The following is a 19,933-nucleotide window of genomic DNA, read 5'->3' on the forward strand; positions in this document are numbered from 1 at the left end:
AGTCGTGAGAGCAGAGGGTACGTGAGGGAATTATACACAATATACTGTACGGTGACGTGCTAATCATTGAGGGAGATGTTCTACTTTCAGGATCCATTGACCGCCTTGCGGTTGGTCCACTGCATGTACGGCTCACGCAGGAGCTCGGCAGCGGCGCTCTTGCGTGAGCTGCGGCGAGCTTCGGGGATTTTAGCGTGCGCGTTAAGGTCCTATGAGCAGGTAATATGAGCGACACGAGCAAAAATCGAGTTTCCAAGGTATACGTACCGCCGCGCGCCGACGTATGCCGGGGCCGACGTGGTTCCACCACTTCGTGAACGCATTCTTGAGCGCAAGTTCGCGTACACCCTTCGGGTTCAACCAAGCCACGAATTCTTGCACCTGACGCAAACGTCAGTAATAGATAGATGGACAAAGGGCACGAACAAAGGACGCACCTCCTCAAGATCATTGAATACCGCCCACTCGTTCGCAGCAAGCATACCCTCGGGGCCTTCCTCAATTCTTCGTCTGTCCTCGATGTTCTCTTCGCGCCTCTGAAGTATCTCCGCATCGAACTCACTTGCCCCCTGGATGAAGATCCTGCCTGTCCCGTACTGCACCGTCCCTCCTGAGCCGATGAGCGACGCCGCGCCCATGCCGTCAAACCACCACACGCGGTTGTAGAACCGGTCGCGTCCAAGTGGTTTTACACGTATACAACCCAAGAGTTTGCGGAACTCACGCTCGATGCCCTCGAGTCTCCGGTCGAGCTTGTTGACCTCCTCGTCAAGACGGCGGTGCTCAGCCTGCGCCTGTTTGATGGACGACGCTTTCGCGCGCGCGGCCTCGCGCTCTTTCGCAGCGCTTCGGCGTGTCGAGGTACGAGGCGCAGACTCCCCGTCTGAACCTGGGACATCAGAGAGCTCGGATGAATCATGCATCACGACGTCCTCGTCAGCGTTGCCATTCGTTTTTGCCTCTTCCTTCGCCTCGCCCTGCAGATTGGCCATCTCTTCGAGGCTATGTAATTGGCCGCGTGAGCACAAAATCGCGATCGGCCCTAAGCAAATGCGACATACTATTGCTTTCGTGTGCGATTGACCTCGATCTTTTCCTTACGCAGGGCGGTGAGTTGCTCTTCGCACCATTCCATGTGTTGATGGATAGCCTTGCTCGAGATAGCCAGGCTAACCATGAAGGAGATGATAGCGACGCGGTCCCGTGGCGGGAGTTTGTGGTAGAGCTGGCCGGGCGCAGTGGGCGTGGTCAAGCGTAAGGGTGCGGGTGAAGTGTACGGTGTGGGGGCCGTTGAGCCAGTCGGCTCTTGTAAAGAGTCGGGTGCGAAGAGGAGCCGTGTCAGAATTTCCCGTAATCGGGGAAAATTCTCCAGGTTCGCGTGCTGGAGAGGAACGCATTAGCATCCACGATTCGCATTCGAGGTGAGCATGAGCTTTGCACCCACATCTTTCAGACATCCGACCATCGATTCCTCCCAACCTTCCCGGCCTTCTGCATGTCGCAGAGGTGCGCGTTCCCAGTTGTTACCTATATCGGCCATAGCCCCAGTGAGTTGCTCAATGGTGACGCCGAGAAGTTCGTCGTCGCCCTTCTCGTCCTTGAACTGGACAAGGGACATGATTGCGCTATGTCTATTGAAAGGAACAGTGCGCAGAATGTAGATGAGCGTGGCGTGGACTTCAGCGAGAAGTTGACATTGAGGTTCAATGACAGAATGTCGCAAAGCACCCTCGAAGTCATCCATAGTGAACGATGACATATGCAGTGGTTGTCTAGTCAATGATGCGTCAACAGGCGAAGGACGACCTTACACTGATGAAGTATCACCTACCCGTAGACGACAAGGAAGTTCCATGACATCAAGAACGCCGCATTCGTCTCGTGGTCCTCTCCGAATGGCATCGCGAGCTTGCTCGGGACGGGTCGTTTCAGCTTCATCCCCGCTCGCTTATCCTTCTCGCTCAACACGACATCCAGGTCTTCTGTTGGATACCGGACAGGCTTCTTCTTCTGCTTCTGCGCAAGTTTGTCATTCTCATCCTTCATCTTCTGCTGCTGCTCGACTCGCTCGCGTTCTTCACGTTGCCGCTGTTCAGCGACGGCGACTGCAACGGCCTTCTCCTTCTCTGCTGCTACAATACACACACGTTCAGCATACCTATACGAATTGGTATAACACGAGTTGAAAGTTGGCTGGCATACCTTTCTCCTCCATCATTTGTCTCCGCTTCTTCGCGGCTGGCCCTTCCTTGTCCTCCCATATCTTCTTCCGCTTGTCGATCTCCCCTTTCTTCAGGGTCTCGACGCCTATTCTGATGTCCTCCGGCATAACATTGCTAACGCCATACCGTGCTGCGATGGCAGGCTTGACTGTCCATGGTGAAGCGACGGCTGCATCACGGTCTACACAATCGCGAATGAAACGTCGAAGGATAGACTTGGAAAATGCAAGACGGTCGCGGCTGAAATAAGAAATGACCATTACCCAGCAGAACCTTGGACAAAGACGTAAACACGTACCTCATAAGGGGACTCTGAACATCTATAAGCGAGCCGCTCCACTGCCCACGACTCGCCTCCTTCCCTTTGTTCTTCTCGTGGTTCTTACCATAGCCTGGCTGCTTCTCCTCTTCAAGCACCTGAACTTGGTAGACGTACTTGGCTGGGTCATCCATGGCAATGGAGTCCTTCACAGAGACCTTCAGGTCTTCCGCGAGCCTGTGAATGGCCATGGGAGCATCAGAGAGAGGTGAGGACGCGGTGGATGTGGACGCCACGGGGGCGGGACTTTGTGCAGGTGCGGACGTCTTTGGTGGGTATACTAGTACGACACGAGCGAGGTACCTGTGAGGTAAAGTGGTGAGTAGGATGCTTGTATGACTAGGTGTGGCGTTATTACTTCTCTCCTTGGATATCCACGTACACCTCTAGAAGAAGCGGGATGAGTTCGGAGGTTGCAGGGGTAGACAGACCTTGGGAGAAAGGACGTACTCTCGTCAGGGTAATATCGGTCTTTGAAGCGATCGTACACGGCCTCCACGAGGTGGTCAAGACGACCCATAACCTCTATAAGGATAGGAAACGCACTCCGGTCAGTAAGACACGTAAACCACGCGAACAGAGGATGAACGAACGCCACTGGACTGCTTTGAGCACAGCAGCCTTTAACTGGTCCGGAAACCTCGAGTGCATGGTACGGGCCTCATGCCGCTCGCTCTCCAACGCCTGGAAGTAGTCAAGACCGCTCTTGCCAGTGACTTCGCATTGGAAGTGTTTCATCCTATAGAAGGACATTCGCGCTGCATAGGCACTGGAGGGAACACGGGTCAGCAGGCGGGGGACTGGGAGGCATGATGTGGCCAGCGCCGTACTCGTAATTCTCAAAGATCTCGCCCGTCTCCTCCAGGTAGAAGACCTCGCGGTTCTGGTCGTGCTTGAGGGCATCGAGGAGGGTGGGTGAAGGCTCGGTGAGGAGGACGCGCTTGCGCCTGCAGGTGGGCATGGCGGGCGCGGGCGGGAGGCGGGAGCGGGGGAGATGATGGGAGGGAGGAAGGAACGGGGGGAGGGAGGGGGGCAGGGGGCGGCAGGTGGCTAGGTTGGAATCCGAAGGCGTGAAGCGGTCCCCTTCGCATTTTTGCAGCAGTGCGTCTCCCGAGGGCCTCCACGCTCAGCCACCTCGCGAGCCTTTTCTTTCCAACTCAGCCCGTTCGCTTTCTTCTCTCGACCACCACCTCCTCCCCGTTCGTCCTCTCCACCTGTGGTTCGCTCGTCGGCCGCTGCTCATTGTCCATTGCCCTGTGCTCGCACCCGGCGTCATCCCCGATTGTTCCCCCGCTGGGTGCGGGTTACCCAGACCCGCACAAGATCAACCACAGATTGTCGCCCTGCGTCCTCCCGCTCCCTGCCGCTTTGCTCTCACTTGCTCTAGTCATGCTTGGGACGATCTTCTAGACTCTCAGTTCTCGCACAAACGTTCGCCGCAGTACGGACTCCATGTTCACGCTCTCCGTGCCGATGCGCGCTCCTCGACAGGTTACCGGCGCAATCAAGACATGCTGGTCATTGCCACAGCACTATCGTGGAATGACAGTGACAATGCGCGTCGATGGCGCAACATGCAGAGAGGTCATTCAGATGTACGAGCCGGAATGAGGGGAGCCTGAAATTGCAGGTATGAATCCATCCACGTCCTACTCTCACCGCCCAGGGTCACGAAACCCACGACCGCCCCACTCTTTCTGTCGCCTCTCGCGCACACCAGGCGTCACCCCACGGCGACGGAGTTGTGCCGAGAATCTGATATCTGGGCCTGGCCGCGCGGACATGCTGCTGCGAGAAACGACGGCCTTGACGCGTCGGAACGGTCACGTGCGTGCAACTATTGGCTGCAGCCACCAGGAGTAGAGCCCGTAATCCTCCAGAGTTGTGCCCCCTTCGCTACCGCCGTAAATATCTGTGGGTCTGCGGGAGAAATGAGACCGTAGAGCTGAACTGCTTGCCGATGATTGACCGCCCGAGATATGGTTGGAGGCGCGCGCCCCGGCATGGGCTCATGCCTTCTTCGCCTGTTCTTGCCTGTTCCTTCCATTCTTAGATGTCTGGGTGCAAACTACCCGAATTCTTACACGGTCAAGGACGATGCATAGAAATAACCTAGTGATGGTACAATGAGCGAATACAACGAAGTGTACACTAGGAGCATGGTCCAATGACGGGGAGCAATCCAAAGTTGAACATGGTACAATGTACAAGTCATAACTGTTCGTGAGGGTGCATGAACGAGACCAGCGATTAGGGTATGATATATGTGCATGCAGTAGCAGAGACCGTGTGGATGCAAAGGGGGATCGTAATGGGACTGTACACCTTGGCGTGAGCAAATCTCTTGGAGAGCCACAAGACAGACGACGACCCACCATCTAAAAGACAAACAGGAACTGTCCAGGGTAACAGACTGCAGAGATGGATAGATAGATGTTGGGGAGATAAATAACGTCAACAACCGCTCCAGCGTTCACTTTCGCACCCTCGCGGACCCTCCGTTCGCTTGCGGAGGAGCCTGCCTCGCCTGCGGCGGTGGAGACTGAGCTGCGCCAGCCCTACCCAGCTGCACGGCCTTGCTCTTAGCAGTCTGCGGCTGAGGGGATGCAGCTTTCGACGTACTCGGTTCCGGAGTATGATGGGCAGACTTGTCTCCCGACCGGCCCAACAGCCTCCTCAGCTTCCCGCCCGAGTGCGCCTTCTCCTTCGCAGCCTCCTTCGCCCCAACCGCGTCGACCACGACGATTGCTTTCGCTGCGGGCGACATCGTCGATTTGCCCGCACCCGCGGTCGTCTGGGCGAGCGTGTGAGCCGTGGGCAGGCGCGAGTCGGAGTTGCTCCGCTGATGCTTGAGCGGCGGGGCTCGGAGACCACCCTGGCCAGGACGCTGTTGGCCCGGGACGACTTTGGGCTTGCCCTCAATGTTGACGAGCACCCAACCCTCGGATATGGAGTGCGCACGCCTGTTCGGAGGACGATTCGCGTGAGAAGCATGTCCGTTGCCTGCTGTCGCGGCCAAGCCGTTCGCAGCGTTCGTGGCAGCCGGTGAGGTCTTGGGCATGGAGCCATTCGGCGGCGGAGATGGTTGCTTGTCCAGCATGTTGCCGACCCAAGCAGCCTCGCTCTTCCGAGCACCCTCACCCTCTGCTTTATGTTGCTCCGGCTGCTCGACCCTCGCCTTCACAGCTTTCGTCGGCAGGTTTGTGGCCTGCAAATCATCGCCCTCCTGGCTCGGCTGTTCCTTGATGGTGGGTGGGATCATGCTGGAACTGTGCGGGCTAGTGCTCGAGCTGGTGGTGAGAGGAGGCGTTCTATCAGAGTCTGAGCCGCCTACGTCACCCAGCCGCTCCTCCTGTGGAGTGGGTGCCCAAGCACCCGGAAGCACCGGTCCGCTCGACCCGCGCCGCTCCAGCGGCGGATGCGTCTGGACGGGAAGCGACTGCAGCTCGGCTCGCGCGCCTCCACTTGCACGACGTTCGCGTGGACCGCCTGGTGCCATGCGCGACGGCGTAAACTGAGAAAGTGGGGACTGAGCGTTGCCGTTCGCAAGGGGCTCCGGATCCTTTCCTGTCCAGGTGATGGGTATCTCCGTCGAGCGCCATCCCGTGCTCGAAGAGAACGCGGAGTCACGGAACGCACCAGGGCTGAGAAGAGGGGGCGTTGGAATCCGAGGAACGTTTGAGTTAAGGTGGGCAAGCTCCGGCCGCACACCGTCCGTAGAGTGTCGCGCGGCCAGTCCATCCTCGGCTTGACCTACAGGCGGTGTCTCTGCGGAGGGAGAAACACGCATAGGTTGAGAGAAGAGATTGATAGGGGAGCCAGACAAAGGCGAGGATGCCCGCCGCAAACGAGTGTTGATCGTGCTTGAACTCTGCCTAGCGATGTCATACGGTGACTCCTGCATGGACGCCCGTAAAAGAGGATCATCTGTGGAAGACATGGAGTAATGTCTCGAATGCTGGCGACCAAATGGGACGGTGAGGAAGGGAGCCGCGGAGGGAATGACGGGAGCCTGTAGCGGCGCCAGTGAACGGTTCCAAGGATTGAATTCCTGCTGAAGGGTGTTACCGGGTTGCACAGGTCCGGTAGTGTAGAATACATCAGGGGTATGAGGTAGGCTTCCCGGGTTACGGCGAGCCGTACCTATACCTGTCATATCCACACTACCAACATCGCTTGGCAGCCGGCCAGCATCAGTCAGCGAGGTGTCCGACTGGAAGGCATTGGGTAGCTGGGCCTTCGGGAACGGCTTCCTGAGCTTGCTACTACTACTGTTGCTATGACTGGGGGTCACTTGCTTGAGAGGAGAAGACAAGTGCGGGGACACGGATCTATTCAGTTGCGCATGTCCGTCCGGAGGAGACCTGATCACTCATGAGACTCAAGAAATCTTCCTCTCGTGAAAGGTACGTACCCTCCATGTTGAGACGGAAAATCATGCTTCAGCTCGGAATTCAAGGTAATAGGACTTGCGGGAGGGGAATCGACGCGGGCTTCGCTCGGCGGGCCCGTGAATATCCACAGATCCCTCGTTCGCGATCGACTCCCAAGAGTCAGTGAGGTTAGCAACGTGAATGAGTGGCGGTCGAGGGCGGTGAGCAAAGTCAGAATCTGGTGCAAGGAGTCGACAGAGAACGTGTTCTCTTGGAACCCTGTACAATAGACGTCAGATACTGGTAGAAGCCAAGGTGGTCACTGGGTACGCACACTTGTATCCCTTCATCTTGAACTCGTACGATTCCCCGATCTTCTTCTCGTAGGCGATCCCCCGAGGCCATGCGTTCCTGACAGACTGAAGTATTGCAGGAGTCAACGGCAGCGGCGGATCAATGACACGGAGAAGAGCTGTCGATGGGAATGAAATGGCAAAGAGCATCGGACTAGCTTGGGGTAGCGTGCTGACAGAGCCATTCGGGACAACGGGGATGGACGAGTTGACGGGCGCAGTGGTGGGACGCGAGAAAGCAATGGCAATGCGATCGTCTTGTTCTCGGGAATACTCGATGGTAGAAAGGAAAGAATATCCATACTGGAAGATCACGGAAAGAATGGATAGAATGAGCTTCTCGGCCTCAAGGCTCTTGACGTTACTCCATGGCTTGTGCTCGAGCGAGAACTCGAAGAAGTTGTTCGCAGTGTTCTCGCGCACACCGACAATGGACCGTTGCTGGTCGAAGAGGCGTCGGAGGCCATTGATGACGCTGTCCGGAAAGCTGTAGAGCCTGACGAGCCCTTGGCCTGCGAGGGTAAGAAGCGAGAAAGACGAGACTACACGCGGCAAGTCGCGCAGAAACTCCTTCCTGGGGTGAAAGAGAAGATTGGGGACGTTGGAAGGGGGAGATAGGGCGATGGGAGGCTTGAGGACGTTCGGAGTAGGGGAGGCGGGGGGCTGCGCCATGGTGTGTGCATGGAGGAGAGTGCAGTGATATCAAGCATGGATGCTCTTTGAGAGACTCGACTCCAGAAGGTCCACGCTGCACGTCACTATTCCCAAAACGCGCCTCAGCCACGTGACGCACCCACCGCGACCGCTTTGCAGTCTCAGACGCCGTCCGACACGCCTCTTCCTGCCCTCCTCCGCCTGGTCCTCCAGGACTGCATATCCAGGCCGTGTGCTGTGGTCACGGCCTCCTGTGCTGCAGAACCATCCACTCACCAAACGCGCTCATGAAGCACCGGCGAGCCGATTGGCATGGGCGCACTCTCGCAGTCTCCGATCCTCCATCTGCAACGTCTAGCGTCCGACAGCAAGGAACATCTCTGGAAGAGGTCAAGGGACTGTCAAAGATCCGTTTGAGATGTTCTGGAATATTCAAGGGAACGCTGGTATCGCATATCCGACCGCGACGACCTACTCGGAGTCGGAACATGCGCTGCGGCGAAGGGAGGGAGGACTCTCGACGAAGGAACACCAAAGGCGGTGGATAGTGGACATGGGGTCGAGAGGGCTCATGGCGATAGGTGCTCACCTCTATCCCTGCACCCACGGCACCCTCGATCGCACGGTGTCTGCGGTAGGGTTTGTACTGCTTCCGCTGTGACCTTCCAATGACCGGCCCGCCACCTAGTGAGCCCGCTGTCCTTCGTGCCAGGAATATACGAGATCCTGTAGACTCCCTTGATTGTCTTCGCGTTACAATGGCGCGTTCGAGATCGGTGTGGAGCGTACGAAAGTTGCAAACCAGGTCACTTGGTGTAGGACATATGGTTCTTCCTGGCCGAGATGGTGACTGGTCAAGTGTAGACTGAGGCACGAGCCAGCTGCGCTCTGTCTCCATCTCGAGTACGCGTACTCATTGAAGCAGATGTTCTCACTTTTGTGGTCACTGGTCATCGAGAAGAGACAAGGAGCGTATATGCGCGCTCTGGCGGCGCCCAGACGAGGGAGAGAAGCCCGTCCGGCCCGTCGGGTGTGGCGGTCCGCCTCCGGACTCAGGAGAGCACAAACCTCGGACGAACCGTGACTTATATACAGCCTGCGCGGTACTCGATGGCTCACCCGTTCTCTGCCAGCTCTTCTCTCTGCCAGCTCATCGCAACGCCAGAAGATCGTTCACGATGCCGTCCGAGCTGAAGAAACTCAATGTCTTGATGTGTAAGTGTACTTCACGCCACTTACATTCTGCGATCGGCATGGCTGATCGGACCGATGTCTAGGTGGTGCTGTATGTGTCGTCGCCCATGCAGATTGTCTGTCATCCTAATCGCTATTGACCGCAGGGCGAATACACGACCGGTTGGACCGGCTCGGGCGCCTCTAAGTCTGACAAGAAAGTGAGCGTGTTCAACCCGTCGCAAGTCGAGTGGAGTACTGACAGGCCATATCCGTTAGATCGGAGTGAGCAGGTATTTTGATCAGCAAAAAACGACCGTCTCACTATCAAGCTAGGTTGTTGCTCTGACATGTTTCGATCAACGGAGGTTGGGAAAGGTGATGATTTCCTTACTGCTTCCCTAAAACAGAACTTGACCTGGCGTTATGTGTAGCTGGAGAACTTGAGCATAGTGGGTGTAACCGGTTCGAAGTGGCCTGCTATTCGGAATCACCTACAAGAGAACATTGGCAACGTCTACAAAGACATGGATGTCTCGTGAGTGACGCTCATGTAGGGGGCTATTAGTACTCACCTTATCCCAGCTTCAACTCGTATCCTGAAGGAGAATCTGTCAACACTGAGGCTTGTGAGTACATGCGTCTCCATTATCCATCTATCTGAGACTCACGTTTATATCTTGTAGACAAGGACGCTATCAACAAGCACTCGCCCGGCGATGCCGTTATCATCTTCACCCCCGACAGTGAGCTATAGACGCTGTTGATCGACTGGCGTACCTCTACTGACGTGCTTTCCCAGACACTCACTACCCCATTGCACTCTATGCTATCGAGCACGGCTTACACGTCCTCGTCACAAAGCCCGCCGTTCAAATTCTCAAGCACCACCAGGACCTTATTGCCGCAGCGGAGAGGATGGGCGTCGTATGTTTTGTTGAGCACCACAAGCGGTCAGTGAGATCTCAAGTTGATGCAAAACGTGTTACTCACTCTGCTGTGGTTAGGTTCGACCCGGTATACAGCGACGCAAGGGCGCGCGCAGCGTCCCTGGGGGAGTTCAACTACTTCAGCGCCTGGATGAGCCAGCCGAAGAGCCAGTTGGACACCTTCCGTGCATGGGCTGGAAAGGACTCAGATATCAGGTACGTCGGTCCGATTACATCTGTGCAAAGACCGTCGATCTGACTGTTACGGCACCGAAAGCTATTACCTGTCTTCACACCACATTGACATTCACTGCTGGATGATGCAAGGCAGAGCTGTCCCCACGCGAGTCATAGCAAGCGCAGCCACCGGTATCGCAACCAGCGAGCCTTACAACTGCGTACCGCAGACGGAGGACACCATCACGCTTCTTGTTGACTGGCAGTCGCTCAGCAGCTCCAAGCACCGTGGTACCGCGGTGTACACCGCCTCGTGGACTGCGCCGCTCAAGTCTGGAGTACACACTTCGCAACACTTCTACTACATGGCCGAGAAGGTGCGTTGGCAACGCCATGCCGTACTCCCGTCGCAGAGTCCAAAACCCCGGATTTCGCGGGAGGTTACACCGTGCACACATCACTGCGATCACTGTCGTTTAGTCTCTGATAATTCTCGAATTCTCAGGGCGAAATCAACGTCGACCAAGCTCACCGCGGTTACGACATCGTCAATGATGAGACTGGCAAGGCGTGGTACAATCCATTCTAGTGCGTAATCGCCGTTAATATCGCTGCCTGTTGCGGACTGATCAAAATTCCTACATGCGCCTTTCTCACCGCTAAACCTTCTATTATTGCATGCATCTGCTTATCGACATTCCCCCCTCCGCAACTGCCGACTTCCGTATGCCGCCTTGACCACATTTGACGGATGACCTGATCCACATGGCACGTTCCCGACGTCTGCAGCATGAAGTATTCGCCGTCTGAGAGCGGGCACTTCGACGGGCAGCGCGGGTATGGCTACATCTCGATCGAGAAGTTCATCGACGCCGTGCGCAGCGTGAACGCAGGAGAGACGAAGCCTAGCGACTACGACAAGCATGGTCTGCCGACCATCTCGAACACCATCCTGACCACCGCTATCCTGCACGCAGGCCGGATCTCGCTCGACGAGAAGCGACCGGTGTTCATCAAGCAGAACGGAAACGAGTGGGCCCTCGAGTAAATAAGCTTGCGGTCGGCCAGGGCATCGCGTGGAGGATGACTTGCTGGATATACATATGCTGCTCCAGAACGTCGCCTATTGGTTTACGACAACGTAGTATTCTGCAGATATGATTTGTAGGGAAACGACAACCGGAAGTGATGTACTTGTGTACCAATATATATATATTGTGTCGTGATATGCCACACGTGTCGACAAGCAGTGACGTCGCTGATGTCGAAGTCGGACGCACAAGTTGATGCTGAACGTGAACGAGGATGGCGGATGATATGTTCGTGCATTACCCCGGGCCCGACGCGGCCGGCTGGGGCTCGACGTCGCTCGCCCGATAACCGTAGGAGCGCGTCATTGATGAGGGCATGACGAACTCCTGCGCAGTGATTGCTCGCCATACGGTGTGTGGGCCGGGTACTGTACTCACCGGCAGCAGGCACAGAAAATATTTACAAGTCTGCAACTCCCCTTGCGGCGGCGTCGGTGACCGCCCCGACATCGTCAGATGCCTGCGCACGCGCGGTCGCTGCTCCACCGCCGACCTTTCGCCCTCTACGCGCTGCGCTAACCACGATCACCGGGGTTCCGCACCGGGAGAAGGTGTCGCGTACTGACGCGTTGCTTCACTCCTACAGTCCGGGCCCTCCTCACTTGGAGACTTCCATGCAACCTGGACCAATGTGCCGCCGCCATGCTCCGCGGTGGCGGCGATATACCACATCTCCAGCCTCTAGTGTCCGGTCATTAGGCACTGAGATTACCATGCCGCCTCACCGCGCGGGCACCCATTGCCGGGTGGCGGGCTTCGACGGGTTTTTTGACGGGTGGCACGATCAGCATATGAGTTGCATGAAATTGTGCAGCGCCATGGCCTACTTACCACTGATAAACAACGTCTGTGATCGCGCAGGCGATATCGGTGCACCGGTGATGCTATGCGCAATGTGCCCCTGGTTTGTAGCCTGTAGGCTAAGTCAAGCTGGAGATGGCGTTATTCCGAGATTTCAAGATTATTGTAAGCCGGAGAACACACCGGCAGATGCGCGCACAAGGAGCCTCCTCGCGCGTCCTCGGAGAAAGAGCTCGCATCACTGCTCGAGGCCCGCGAGCCAAATGACCGTGTTCGGGTGCAGAACATGCGAAACCCGAGCAGACCCCATAGTCTACAGAACAAGGCCTGTGCACCGCTCCTCATGGATATCAGAGCGCGAGCGGCCGGGGAAGCAGCGAACGCCTCCCAGCATCATTCTTCGTGGTCCCCGTGCCTGGGCTATTCAAAGCCACCGGGCCTTCCGGAATTTCGACGCGTGTGAAGCCCAGAGCATCTTTTACCTCACCTTGGTTACATGGAAAGAACAGAACTCGTCCGCGCTCGATCAAGCCCACCGCCTTGTGCTGCGTTGAGACCACGCCTGAGATCCTCTAATACCGCAGCATGGCATAGCGTGATCGGCGTGTCATTTTCGAAATTCCCTTGTAGGGATGAACGTACTGCGAAATGAGATGCGTGAGGAGTCGGTCCCAAGTGGAATTCGAAGAGATAGCGGACTTGCCAACGCACATCCAGAAATACAGCAGAGATACATCAACCGTCTACGAAGGCGGCGGCGGCGTTGACGTTGTAGTGGTGCTGCAACGTGCTGCACACGACGTCACCTCTCATCTTGCTGAGGTTCTTGCCCCGATTTATGCACAATAATATAATTCTCAATGCACGATTGACTTGGTAATGTAAACGACAGGAGTGCGCGAGACAGTGCGGCGAGCCCTTCAGGCTCAAGACTACGACAGTGATGGGAGGATGATTGCTGCGACATTGACGAGGCGGTTCGGAAGGGTGTGACTAAACGGACGGTATGACACAATGCGCAACGGGATCGGTATGCAGGATGGACAACGCGGACGATGATGAAGAATGTACAATAAACGTGAAGAATAAGATAGAACGAAGGCGACGACTTAAGTTGGATCGGTGGAGAATGAAAGAACTGGTTCGTCGCGAGAAGCGATCCGGGATAGGTGCGCGCAGAAGGGAAAGTCGGAATGCATAGCGTAGGATATGTATGAACGGGCGGAGAACAATGTTCGCGCAGGGAAGGAAGACAGCGCCGGAACACGGTCGAAGGACGCATACACCAAGGACGCCGCGGAGCCGTCCGTAATCGTACACGGAGAATGCGTACACGGCGGTGCTTCTGAGACCGATTCGACTTCGTTCTTGTACTCGTATAGGCGACGGCAGCTTCTGGCACAGGAGAACAGGAGAGACAATTGCAGGGGGAAAAGAATGCATGGATGACGAGCCGATGATGTGTTGATGCGAATGCGTTGAGTGTCGGTGGCGACGTGTATGATATGTTGATACATTTTGTGCGACGAGAGTGATTGCAGGATGAAGGAAAGCGTCAGGAAAGCTTTTTACAACCTATGACACCAGTGAAGGTGTGAGCGAGGGCGGGCGAGGGGACTGACAGGCTTCGTAGGAGGGGACAATCCTATGAAACCATGGCCGGACGGGGGGACGACATGTTCAGGTTGTGAAGAGCCTGACGTTGGTATGCGACGAAGTCATGAGGCAAGAACTGCTCAGGGACTTGCTCGATGAGCGACTTGTTGATAGTCGGCTCAAACTTGGGCGAAGGCAAGTTCTCCTTGTCGTCCGACATGTAGGAGCCCGAGAACGCGTCGCTCGAAAGAATCGGGCTGGTTGGCGTCACCGGCATATCATCCGAGAGGTCCGACGCAGTCGTCGAAACGCTCATAGGAGTGCAGACCTGGGAGGAGTAGCCGCGGACAGGGGTCATGGGGAGGGACACCAGAGGCTGGCGCTGGAACCGTCCACCCTGGAGGTAGAACTGGAGGACGAAGGTCGCGGCCTTCGAGTAGAAGGCGTACGAGTACTTCTTGACCAATGTCTCCGAGAGGTCGTTCGCGTGCTTCGCAAGCCGGTTGTCCAAGTGGTCAACGATCTCGAGGCACTCCTCCGTCTCCTCAAAGATCCGGCGGCCCTTGCCGCAGAGCGAGCGGGCGAGGGTGAGAGCAGCAAGAGCGATAGCAGACGAAGGGTATTGAACGAACTCGCGATAGAAGAGGGTGATCTCCATGAGGAACCGTGCGACGTGCTGGACCTTCTGCTCCTCGAAGATGGGTCCAGAGCATAGAATGCGCAACCAAGACTCGGCCGTAGGGTGACCGAGTGCCCACTGGATCGTCGAGAGGACGTGGCCCTCCATCTGGATGAAAGCCGACTCATCATAAGTCTCCTGGCACATCTGCACGAGATCATGCACAGTGGGGACACGCTCCTTCGCGTCCTCGAACTTGGACGCGATCCAGAGCGATGCGCAGCCGACCAACTGATAGTGCTTGACATACACGACACGCTTCGAAACGTAGCGGTCGATGATGTTGACGGTCAGGAAGAGCGTCTCCGGTCGTAGCCTGAACATGAAGTGCAGCTCGAGGAGGAAGTCGACGAGACACGGCCTCATGTTCCACCGGATTTCTGGTTGCTGGTCCATAGACGACAGCGAGCACATCGTATACCGCTACGGGGAGGGAGCGTCAAAAGACGCCTAGACATCAAATGATACATATCGACTGACCTCCATCTCGTGCATATATGCACGAATCTCCTCGAAGTATTCCTCCTCTAGAATGATGCCCTCTCGTCGCAGGGCGTTGATTTGCAAGTACCTCTGACGCTGCGCAATCAACTCCGCTCTCGCGGCGCGCGGCGTTTTCCGTACTGTTACGACGGCGTGCGCCGGGAAGAGAGGGGACTGTCGTCTCGACGACTTGGAGACGCCATATGGTGATGGCTTCTTCTTAGGGTAAGCGGAGGGGCGCGAAGCCCGGGATGAGTTGGAGACGTCCTTCATCCCTGAATTGGAACCGGGGGGTGGGTGACTGGAGCCTGCTATGGGATGACTAGACGAGGAAGAGCTGATGTGAGAGGCATGTTCGAGTTCGACAGATGACGGAAGGGAAGACATCATAAAAACACGATCCAACTTAAGTCGCGCGGGGGGAAATGACTGGTTCTGGGATCAAACGAACGGACAGTCGCAGAAAACCGACCACGGGTAGATCAGTGCGAGGGCTTCGCGGATAACCAAGAAGACAGCACGGTCGAGGGGGCGGATGGAGAAGGGGGGGAAAGGCAAGCAGAAAAGACAGAGGGGCCGGCAGCTTGAACATGGACACTTCACGAGCGGAGGGCGAAATACACGCGAGAACGCGACATCGCGTTCGATCGTCACACGGCCCGGAGCGACATACAACATATTGTACACTAGCAGAAAACGCGAAAGGGCGCATTTGTCGGGGAAACACTCACGCGAGGGCGAAATAGGCATGCAGATCTTGCGAGAAGCGCAAGAAGGCGGGGTGGTTGAGTAGGCGCGGGTGATTGGGAGCGTGAAAGGGCTACAAAGGCAGACGTGATAAGGATCGTGAGTGAATCGTTAGGATTTACAGGGAGAAGGGGGCAGGCGGGGAGGGGGACGGCGGGGAGGTGCGAGGAGGACGTTGCAAACGTCGAATCCTGGGCGGGGAGGACGAGGGAGGGAGAAGGGCCACCGAATTGAGATATAAAGGAACCGGGAGAGCGGGGCGTGGAATAGACGCGGAACGTTGATGGGAGGACAATGGGCGATTACAACGGACTGAAACCTGGGATAATAATCCGATAATACGGGGCCTCGTGAAGAGTTACTCCCGATGTTATCGACGAGGGCCTGGTCACAGCATCAGATGCCTCGTGTGCGGCTCTCCACCGCTCGCTGCGAGTGCTTGGCCATGACATCGCCCGCGACCACGGCGGGCGTGCAGGCTCAGCCCAGCCCCGCGCTGCCCCGTGCCCCGCATGCACATCCCAGAGAATGCAGCTGCGACGGTCGCACGCAGTCCCATCGGCCATTGTTGCCCTATTCAGCGCCGGCGCCGACCGGTCCCACGGCCCACGTTCCTCGTTCCCGCCGTCCGCAATTGCCAAAGATGGAAGCCGATATTGACTGGACGGGCACTCACCTGCACTCACGGAGCCTCTTCACACTGCGTCTCCTCCGTGGCCTTGTATCGATGAATATCCTCCAATCGTCGATCGTCTTCGATGCGCTCCGACCGTTCTTGAGCCTGCAAAATCTGCCGCATAAATCCTCCCGTCAGCACCGTCCAATCGCCGACTCCCCGTTCCACACCCCCTCGGCACTCACAGCACAAATAATGCCGGGTCAGCTCTCTTGCACGACCACGCACCGACACGGGGATCCAAGCAATTAAATGCCGACCTTACTGATTAAACTTGATCTTCTTGCTGAATTACTGCGCGAACGGTCGAACCGATCGAGACCGAAAGAGTGACTGTAGGTGCAAAGGAGGGACTTCGGGCGATTCTGCCGTCTTCTATGATGACTTGGCCGTCGACACGAGGTAATCCACGACGAGCGGGAAGACCGCGGACAGGCGCAGGCCGGGAGGGGGAAAGGGGGGGGAGGGAGGGGGGAGGAGGACACGAGCGAGAGAAGTCGGTACCACAGAAGGTCTCGACCTGTGCTGCACTCGGCGACGATAACCAACGAAGCTGCCTGCAGGAAGCTCGCTGGCGCGTGTAAGAGGAGGAGGAGAGAGCTACGTCCGCTGTCGACGACCAGGGTACTTCAAGGTAGAGGTGCCGGTGAAACGTAGCTGGTGGATAGGTCGATCAACAACGCACAAAAAGCGTGTCCGCTTAGATATTTCGTTGCGCGGCGACTCTAATACACAAGGTGCCTCGGATCCTTTGCCAATTGGCCCGTTTCCGGCCGTGAGCTGCATGAGCTTCCAACACGTTGTCTGCCTGCAGGCAGACACCGCGACCAGATCCGGTTCATATCTCATGATTTAGGTAAGCCGTCCGACAGACTCGTGCGCCGAGGAACGCTATCGCTTCTCCGCTAACATCTTTGCAGCAAACCCATTACTCGTTCTCGACTCCCAGACGTACGCAATTACTGCCTCGCGTGCTCGATTACATTCCTCGTCCCTTGTGCGTCTCCTGCCATAAAGGAGAAACCGACAGGCGGCTGTCCCTAGCTGGGATCATCATCACGTCGGGCAATCATCATATTCAAGCTTGGCTGCACTTGAGGATCTGAACAGCGGCCGGGTCACACGCTCGAGTCTCGTACCAGCCCCTAGTGCTTCCGACCGCGGATGTAAGGGGCCTACAGCTTACCGGTTGCGAATGTAGGAGATACATACCTGCCAGTGCTGTCCAGAATAACTGCGACGCGCCTGCTGACGCTATTACAAGCTGACCATCTCAGGCCAGAACGCCTTCTCTTCACGCCGAAACACACCGCTCTCAGGACGTTCCTTCCCATCAGTCACCTTATCGAATCAATCAAGGCGCCCTCTCGCTGGAGGAGCGCAGGACGGTGAGCGGGGTTTGACCTCGTTTGACGTACTGCTGACGTTGCAGTGGAACTGAACGCCTACTTGACAGCCTACATTCTGATTGCCTGCCAATGCATTATTACCCCGTAGAGCGGCGGGGCCGGGGGAACTGCAGCTCTCATCCAGACCGCTCGGAGCTAAGGTCGGAGGGCGGGCAACGTGGCCATACCTCGCTGTGCATTCCTACGTTCCAGTCGGCATCCGCCCCCGCGCGATGCGCCAGGAAGCCTCAAATGGCGACGGCAGCGCGTCTCTTGCACAGGTCCTGTCGAAGGCGCAACTTCCGGACGCACACAGTCCACCACGGGGCGCCCCCCTTGGCGTCGTGCACCTTGATCCCGCCAGGATCCCGCTCACCTGCATCACCCCGGCAATTACTACCACTGAAATAGAGGGTCGACGAGGCTCCATCGGTGTGGGAGGCAGTTGGCAATATCCAAGTGGATGGGCCGACGAGGTGTATCGCCCGAGTATCTGAACGTCTGGCAGAGGTGTTCATACGTACGGTGCGCCACGAAAGAACTCGGTGGGCGCGGGGACGGACGTCCATCAGGAGCTTCTAGCTCGTAGGTCGTTGCAAACGCGGCTTTATTGCGCGCAGCAGATGGGAATGGAGATGCGTTAGCAATCAGATATCGCGGGCATAAGAGCTGTTATAACGGGCTTTCACACAGACGGGCCAAGGAGCCGGCCAATGGCCGCGCAACAGTTGTCCGGGAAGGCGGAGGGAGTAATAGAACTTGTCAAATGTGCAACGCACGACCTTCGCGCGAGAAAGGGGGAGCATGATCGCAGGCTTTCGAAGCCCCCGTGAGGATTCCTGGGTGCCGGATAGCCGAGCGAGCGTTGCAGATGTTGTGGCGAAGTGGACAGTGTCGCAACAAGGCAAGACAGGGCGATCATGGATGGACAGGCAGCACTTATTGTCTCGCGTAGGGTCGGGTAGGGTGGCAGAGCGATGGATGGTGCTTGTGGACGGTGGCGAGACTGGGAGGTCGAAAAGACGGACGGTAGGGAAGCACAAGACTAAACGGTTGTCTCAAAGGAGAAGGCCGTGGAGGGCATGTGGCCGCGGGAGGTTTGGATGGAATAAGCTCTGACTTTCTCGGCGGTAGTAGCGGCCAGACGTTGAGAACACCGGGGGCCAGCGAGCTGCTATCATTCAAGGCGTGTGCGCCTGGGTGTGCACAAGACCAAGAAGGAACAAGACTGTATTGCAGACATGGCGGTAGCGCGGGTGCAGTCGCTACTGCGTAAGGCAGCCTCAAGGCGTTGCCTTCTGCTGACAAACCCTGCCTTTCCCACACCTGCCAGCATGCGGGCACCCTCCTTCCGCTTCCAGAACACCATGTGCGCTACCGAGCATCTCGTCGTGAATCTGATCCGCTTGTCCTGGCTGTCGTCCCTCGCCGCCTCGCGCCGCTTGTCTCGAGCTCCATAGTCGTCCTCGGCGGCGGGCACATCTCCTCGGTGTGGCAGCCCGACATGATGATGGGCTACAACCTGCATCGGTGAGTGCGGAAAGCCTCGGCGTCGGGGAGCAGGCGAGACGACGGGGTGGGGATCTGCGGGGACGCAGATCGGGAATGGATCGGGAGAACAGGATCAGGGCGGGGGAGGCGCTGGCTGGAGCTGGTCTATACTTGGCAGATGACGTCGAGGCTGGGAAGCCCGCGGGGAAACACGAGGCAGGCTGAGAGCTCTCTTCTCCATCTCTTACAACCGCTCTTCTGGCCAGCATCGCGCGTGTGCGCCCTGCGAGCTTCGTGGACGCGGCTGAGACTGCATCTATTCGGACAGAACGAGCCTCGACACAAATCTGTCGCCACCCAGACCGCGACTCGCACTCGTACCATCGCTGAAATTCACCCGTTAGTCCCGGCCTCTGCCTTGATATTTAGTGCGCGATCACACTGATATGCGTGCACGGTCGCGGGTCTCCAGGTGCTCGTCTCCACAGCCAGACAGGCAGAACGACTCACCGGAGCCGTGGCGTACGCAGCGCAGGGTCGGGTGCCTGCATCACGCAAATGTCTTGCTGGACGTCGACGGCCTCCAGGTACACGTGCGTGTCAAGATTAGGTACAGAGGCGGAAAGATAACCGTAACATGAGAACAACCGAACGAAATGCAGGTGAATGGAACGAGAGGGGTTGTGTGTGCATGTAAAAGGAGGGGGAGATATGGACAGTACGATATCGTCATACGTTCAGGTGCCCGCGCAATGGCAAGCTCGAGGCTCGAGCAGTCAAG

The 19,933-nt window shown here is 57.0% G+C and overlaps 7 protein-coding genes across 7 annotated transcripts; 2 read left to right on the forward strand and 5 right to left on the reverse strand.

Annotated features, from left to right (window-relative positions):
* Positions 1–86: 86 nt before the first annotated feature.
* L226DRAFT_565202 (chromatin remodeling complex protein) lies at positions 87–3,502 on the reverse strand (the record flags this gene model as incomplete). Its single annotated transcript, XM_067683766.1, has 12 exons — positions 87–209; positions 268–381; positions 438–1,002; positions 1,062–1,381; positions 1,445–1,772; positions 1,832–2,132; positions 2,203–2,462; positions 2,521–2,844; positions 2,900–2,927; positions 2,992–3,066; positions 3,135–3,310; positions 3,372–3,502. 12 exons carry the CDS (start codon positions 3,500–3,502, stop codon positions 87–89), a joined length of 2,745 nt encoding a protein of 914 aa, XP_067543214.1.
* Positions 3,503–5,014: 1,512 nt separating this feature from the next.
* On the reverse strand, positions 5,015–7,939 carry L226DRAFT_565203 (uncharacterized protein; the record flags this gene model as incomplete). Its single annotated transcript, XM_067683767.1, has 3 exons — positions 5,015–6,905; positions 6,956–7,193; positions 7,249–7,939. 3 exons carry the CDS (start codon positions 7,937–7,939, stop codon positions 5,015–5,017), a joined length of 2,820 nt encoding a protein of 939 aa, XP_067543215.1.
* Positions 7,940–8,050: 111 nt separating this feature from the next.
* Positions 8,051–9,267, reverse strand: L226DRAFT_33191 (uncharacterized protein). Its single transcript, XM_067674002.1, has 2 exons — positions 9,161–9,267; positions 8,051–9,111 (listed from the first exon to the last, which is right to left on the reverse strand). Exon 2 carries the CDS (start codon positions 8,817–8,819, stop codon positions 8,163–8,165), a length of 657 nt encoding a protein of 218 aa, XP_067543216.1. The 5' UTR covers positions 8,820–9,111; positions 9,161–9,267; the 3' UTR covers positions 8,051–8,162.
* Positions 9,030–11,432, forward strand: L226DRAFT_528785 (D-galacturonic acid reductase). Its single transcript, XM_067679459.1, has 13 exons — positions 9,030–9,136; positions 9,199–9,206; positions 9,262–9,315; positions 9,374–9,379; positions 9,431–9,472; positions 9,529–9,632; positions 9,680–9,723; positions 9,781–9,840; positions 9,897–10,047; positions 10,102–10,239; positions 10,301–10,577; positions 10,706–10,788; positions 10,990–11,432. The coding sequence occupies exons 1-13, from the start codon at positions 9,100–9,102 to the stop codon at positions 11,246–11,248; spliced, it is 1,263 nt and encodes a 420-aa protein (XP_067543217.1). The 5' UTR covers positions 9,030–9,099; the 3' UTR covers positions 11,249–11,432.
* A 2,305-nt stretch (positions 11,433–13,737) lies between these two features.
* L226DRAFT_450489 (cyclin) lies at positions 13,738–15,123 on the reverse strand (the record flags this gene model as incomplete). Its single annotated transcript, XM_067674951.1, has 2 exons — positions 13,738–14,790; positions 14,848–15,123. The coding sequence occupies 2 exons, from the start codon at positions 15,121–15,123 to the stop codon at positions 13,738–13,740; spliced, it is 1,329 nt and encodes a 442-aa protein (XP_067543218.1).
* A 479-nt stretch (positions 15,124–15,602) lies between these two features.
* Positions 15,603–16,699, forward strand: L226DRAFT_33413 (uncharacterized protein). The gene has a single exon (XM_067674025.1). It carries the CDS (start codon positions 15,965–15,967, stop codon positions 16,523–16,525), a length of 561 nt encoding a protein of 186 aa, XP_067543219.1. The 5' UTR covers positions 15,603–15,964; the 3' UTR covers positions 16,526–16,699.
* A 2,087-nt stretch (positions 16,700–18,786) lies between these two features.
* L226DRAFT_33455 (uncharacterized protein) lies at positions 18,787–19,689 on the reverse strand. Its single transcript, XM_067674028.1, has one exon. It carries the CDS (start codon positions 19,419–19,421, stop codon positions 18,945–18,947), a length of 477 nt encoding a protein of 158 aa, XP_067543220.1. The 5' UTR covers positions 19,422–19,689; the 3' UTR covers positions 18,787–18,944.
* Between the last annotated feature and the right edge of the window lie 244 nt (positions 19,690–19,933).

This window comes from Lentinus tigrinus (assembly GCF_003813185.1).
Source record: "Lentinus tigrinus ALCF2SS1-7 unplaced genomic scaffold L226scaffold_1, whole genome shotgun sequence".
Lineage (NCBI taxonomy): Eukaryota > Fungi > Basidiomycota > Agaricomycetes > Polyporales > Polyporaceae > Lentinus > Lentinus tigrinus.

What these genes read in the sequence shown, in the direction of transcription:
- L226DRAFT_33413 (XM_067674025.1), top strand. Translation starts at nt 15,965, where the DNA reads ATGTTATCGACGAGGGCCTGGTCACAGCATCAGATGCCTCGTGTGCGG.
- L226DRAFT_33455 (XM_067674028.1), bottom strand. Translation starts at nt 19,421, where the DNA reads ATGCTGGCCAGAAGAGCGGTTGTAAGAGATGGAGAAGAGAGCTCTCAG.
- L226DRAFT_33191 (XM_067674002.1), bottom strand. Translation starts at nt 8,819, where the DNA reads ATGGAGACAGAGCGCAGCTGGCTCGTGCCTCAGTCTACACTTGACCAG.
- L226DRAFT_528785 (XM_067679459.1), top strand. Translation starts at nt 9,100, where the DNA reads ATGCCGTCCGAGCTGAAGAAACTCAATGTCTTGATGT. An exon ending in ATCTGTCAACACTGAGGCTT is followed by an intron (nt 9,724 to 9,780) that starts GTGAGTACATGC and finishes TATATCTTGTAG; the next exon opens with ACAAGGACGCTATCAACAAG. An exon ending in GGAAAGGACTCAGATATCAG is followed by an intron (nt 10,240 to 10,300) that starts GTACGTCGGTCC and finishes CGGCACCGAAAG; the next exon opens with CTATTACCTGTCTTCACACC.